Source organism: Bison bison, unplaced genomic scaffold, assembly GCF_000754665.1.
Source record: "Bison bison bison isolate TAMUID 2011002044 unplaced genomic scaffold, Bison_UMD1.0 scf7180017864317, whole genome shotgun sequence".
In the NCBI taxonomy this organism is placed as follows: domain Eukaryota; kingdom Metazoa; phylum Chordata; class Mammalia; order Artiodactyla; family Bovidae; genus Bison; species Bison bison.
Genome location: NW_011494889.1, coordinates 1400878 through 1405321, shown reverse-complemented (window position 1 = coordinate 1405321; position 4444 = coordinate 1400878). Strand labels below are relative to the sequence as shown.

Here is a 4444-nt window from a genome sequence, read left to right as displayed (position 1 = left end):
TGTGAGTGGGAGGACAGGACTACTGTTTTCAAATCTCTTTAGGGATGCCATCTGGCAGAAAGATGAGAGCCATGTGTTTCCACTTCAGAGAACAGAATGAGAACCAAAGAGCGTAGAAAAACCATAGGACAACAGATTTGGGTTCAACCAAGGTAGTCAGGTGGGGCTTCTCAGGTGGTGCTAGTAATAAAGAACCCATCTGGCCAATGCAGGAGACCCAAGAGACGCAGGTCAATCCCTGGGTTGGGAAGATCCCCTGGAAGAAGGCACAGCAACCCACTCCAGGGTTCTTGCCTGGAGAATCCCAAGGACAGAGGAGCCCTCTGGACTACAGTTCATAGGGTCGCAAAGAGTCAGGCACGACTGAAGTGAGTGAGCACACATGCAAGGTAGTAAGGAAGTAAGTTTCTTGTCACTGAAGTATTCAAGCAAAAGCTGGAAAGCTGCTTCACAGAAAGGTGGTGTGGTGGAAGTGCAGTGGAGTCAGTGAACCGCAAGACCCTTTCCAACTCTTGACAGCCTTTTCAGGTCCTGAATAACATGCAGATCTAAGATGGAAAACCATTCTGAGAAAATAACAGAATTTTTGGAAAGAACATTGTACTTAGAAATATTCCCTCCAGTTTTCCTCAGAGGATCAAACTGGAGGCAGAATCCAGAAGGAAGAACGCAGTGGAAGGCTCCCTGCCTGGGACAGGAATGCGTACTGTGTCAGATGACAGCCTGAAAGGAGGCACTGTCATCTGAAGAATTACCCAGAAAGCGTGCTCCGACAGCTCAAGGACTGATCTAACACAAGATACAGGAGTGTCAGTTAAGACGCTGCCTGCAGGTTCAGCATTTCTAGGTGTTAGTTGCACAATAAAATCATCCATGCATATCCCAAGACACCTTAGCCCAGGAGAACGCAGCCCTCTGAACACATCCCCTGGGGGCTGGGCAGAGATTGAAACAAACCTGCATAGAACAAGTTCTTCTCTGACTGCTTCATCTGATCTGGGGCTCTCTTGGTCAAGATGAAACTTATCATTTCAGGGGATCACCTCTCTACATCTGTGCTCTTCCTTCTGTGGCCCTAACATCACTGTCGCCAGACCCAAGTTGATGGCCATGACTCCTGAGTGAACAGGTGTAACCATGGAATGACTGCACATTTTGGCTAATGTGGAAAGAAAGACACCAGTTTGGATATAAATGGTTCATTGGCTTTATGGACAGTCTACCCATGCAGACAGGTGGAAGGCACTATTTAAATGCTTGGCAGTTCATTTCTGAATGAGGTCTCATCAAAATTAGAAATTTTAAAGTTGTTTAGTTCCTGGATCCTAACTGAAGTAGCTTTCTTAAAAATCAGTATTTATCTTAAGTCATCAAAAGCCCTAACTACTGACAACCAAAGGCACCAGAATAAGGGTTATCAGGTAAATACAACTGCCAGGGAGAAAGGAAAGTTCTAGATAATTCAGACCCTAAATCTTTGACTCACTGCCGTAAGAGGGTAGAGAAAGAGGCAATAACTGTTCAAGTTGAGTATAAATGTCAAAAAACAACTGTGCTTTTTGAAAATATAAAACCCCAAACAGCTAACCCTCTTAACACTCATTAGATACGTGAGTTTGTTGATTGTTCATATGGAATCTTCATGATTTTTAACAAAGTGAAACTTGCTTGTTCCTGTATTTTGGGACTGTTTCTAAACTTCCAGATTTTTACTTCTATTTCAAAGGAAGGACTGAGGCACTGGTTTAATACTATATTTATTAAAGTGTTTTTATTAACAAACTTTCGCCAGAAAGTTCCGAGGGTGTTAATACAGCAGGCACGTTGGCTTCAATGTTTGGTATTTGACAGTCCACAGAACTGCACTTAACTCTCACAATTCTGCCACAGCTCTGCGGATTGTTTGGGCAGGACCTATAACCGGCCTCCCCTATTAAATGGTTAAATAGAAATTTGGGTTCATTCTGATTTAAATGTTCTGAGCTCACAATGACATCAGTCTGTGATGGGCTCGGCTCCACCTGCCTTTCTGCCTTGTTGGTCTGACTCACTGAAACGGAGTCCTTGGCGGTGGCCCCGCCACTGCCCTCTGTGGTCCCAAGGTCTCTGTTTTTACAGAGTCCCCTTGGGTGAGTCTCAGGACCACAGCAGGCTTTGTGTAAGGCTCCAGCGCTTCTGCAGACCAACGATGATGGCTCTACCGTCTTTGGAAGATGCTCTTCGAGGCTCTGAAGACTGTGTACACTGGTCTTAGTGATTTTTTCTTGGGCCTGAATGTGCTGCACTGGGTGGAGGAAGAAACTCCTGGGCAGAGCATTCTGGGCTCCAGGCGGTTTTGCCCTGCACTGTAGGCCAGGACAGGGGTGGATGTGTGGGGCTGGATGCACGAAGCCCTCGGGGGCTTGGTGTGCTGCCTTCAGAGGCGCCAGGCTGTTCTGGACGTGCACAAAGCTGCCGGCAGTGGGAGCACACTGGCGGCACAAACAGTCGCCCATCTGCTGGCAAGAGGGCGGGCCATATTTCAAATGTTTGTAGGCATTTGGGCAGCTGCATCTCTGATTCAGAGAGAAGAAGTGACACATGGTGTGCTGTTCAAGAGAGGCCTGCAACAAGGCAGGGCTCGTTTCATTTTTGGTGCTTTTGTTAAGTTCACTGTTGTAAGCTGCGTGGACAGGCAGCCCTAAGTGCCTTGCCTGGCTGCTAAAAAATTCAGAGCAGATGTGGGTCTCGTCATAAGTGGTCTTCTCAGAGGCTGTGCAGCTGTGGGCTGCCAGAGGTTCCAATTCATAAAACTCGTGTTCCATTTCTGATGTCTGGCCCCTGGGATCTAAATGATAAGCATTCAGGGTGTGTGTCTTGCTTGGTCCCTTGTCACCAGGACTTGCAGACAAGGCGTGGGAGAAGGCACTGCACTGGAGTTTTTTAGGTAAAGGGATCTGACCGCAGGTCCCCTGCGGCCCAAGGCACCGGCACATGCACTGGAAAAAGAAGGTGGCAAAAGCCCAGCTAATACACATGATGAGCATCATGAAGGTGCCCAGCTGAGTGTAAGCCAGAACCGTAGAGGGCATCATCATGGCCCCCGCCACGAAGGTGGTCAGCGCAGCCATGGCGATGGCAGAGCCCATGCGACTCAGAGAGAAGATCACCTTCCCTTCTCGGTCAGCATCTGGGGCCAAGCGATAAGCCACCCCATAATGGACAGCAAAGTCTACAGATAGGCCCACAGCCACCGAAATGGTGACTGACTCCAAAACATTCAGCTCCCAGCCCAGCAGGACGAGAGAACCCACGGTGACAAATATAGTTCCGGCAATCGAAATGATGGCGTAAAGGCTTATGATGATGTTCCAAGTGGTCAGCAGCATCACGCTGAAGGCCACGGCCACGGACAGCCCCATGGCAATGAGGGTGCCATCGGAGAGGCTGTCCTGGAGGTCGTAGAACTCCAGATTGCTGACAAACCAGCCATGGCTGAGGCCCTCAGGGGCAGAACTCAGCTCATTGGAAATCCATGAGTCCACCTCTTTATAAAACTGATGCATCTTTTCATAAGCCAGGGTGAAGAGGTAGGTACTCTGGAACTCTAACACAACTGCCCTGATGGTGTCATTGATGTCAAACCTTGGCCCTGGGGTCTTGCTATCTAAGTGGTAGCCTGTGCTCCTCTCCAGCTCCATGATGGCTCTCTTGATGCACAGTTCGAAAATCTCCTGCTTGTAGGGGAAGCTCCAGTGGCTGCAGCATGGGTACAGGGCAGGCTCATCGCAGTCCTGGTTTTCCATCCACTGCTTAAAGGTCTCGATGAAGCAGCTGGTGAAGTCCTGTTCGTCGGTCTGGTAAAAGAAGGTCTGATTTCTCAGTTTTTGACAGAAGTGCAAAATCCAGACCTGCGAAGCCGGACTGGCGATGTTGAAGGCGCTGTCCAAGGTCAGCTTCCCTTTGCTCTTAGGGTTTAGGGGGTTGCCGTTGTCCTCTGGGGATACACCCCAGATGACCGTGATGGGCATGTGGAGCTCCTCTCCGTGGTGGACGCGCTCGAACATGAACAGCTTTTTGTACTCGGCGTCGTAACGTTCGAAAGGATGGGACGACCTAAACACCTGAAACTCGGACAGCTCCAAGGAGGGCAGCTTCATCTTTGGGTTTATGCAGACGATGTAGGCCCCGCCCACCGTTAAGGCCAGGAACCAGAATAGCCAGAGGTAGCGAAACTTAATAACAATGCACGGCAGGACTTTTTCAAAAAAAATTCGAGATGCTTCTGAAATGGCAAAAAGGACTTTGTGGCACTTCTGACAGGCCACCGTCCAGCAGCTTTTGTTGTCGTAAATCTGCTGCTGGGGCTTCTTGAAACAGCTGAAGATATTAAGCAGGTACCGCTCGTGCAGGACAACCACCGCCGGAAGCCACGTGACCATCAGCACGTAATTGACGAGGATGG

General features: G+C 49.1%; 1 protein-coding gene across 1 annotated transcript in view; it reads right to left on the bottom strand.

The window, feature by feature from the left end:
• Positions 1-1756: 1756 nt before the first annotated feature.
• The window catches only part of DISP1 (dispatched homolog 1 (Drosophila)), a 223123-nt gene continuing 220435 nt past the window's right edge, over positions 1757-4444 (bottom strand). Inside the window, exon 9 of the mRNA XM_010852828.1 lies at positions 1757-4444. This exon is cut by the window's right edge and continues 28 nt beyond it. Within this exon, the coding sequence (XP_010851130.1) occupies positions 1761-4444 (2684 nt within the window). The 3' untranslated portion in view covers positions 1757-1760.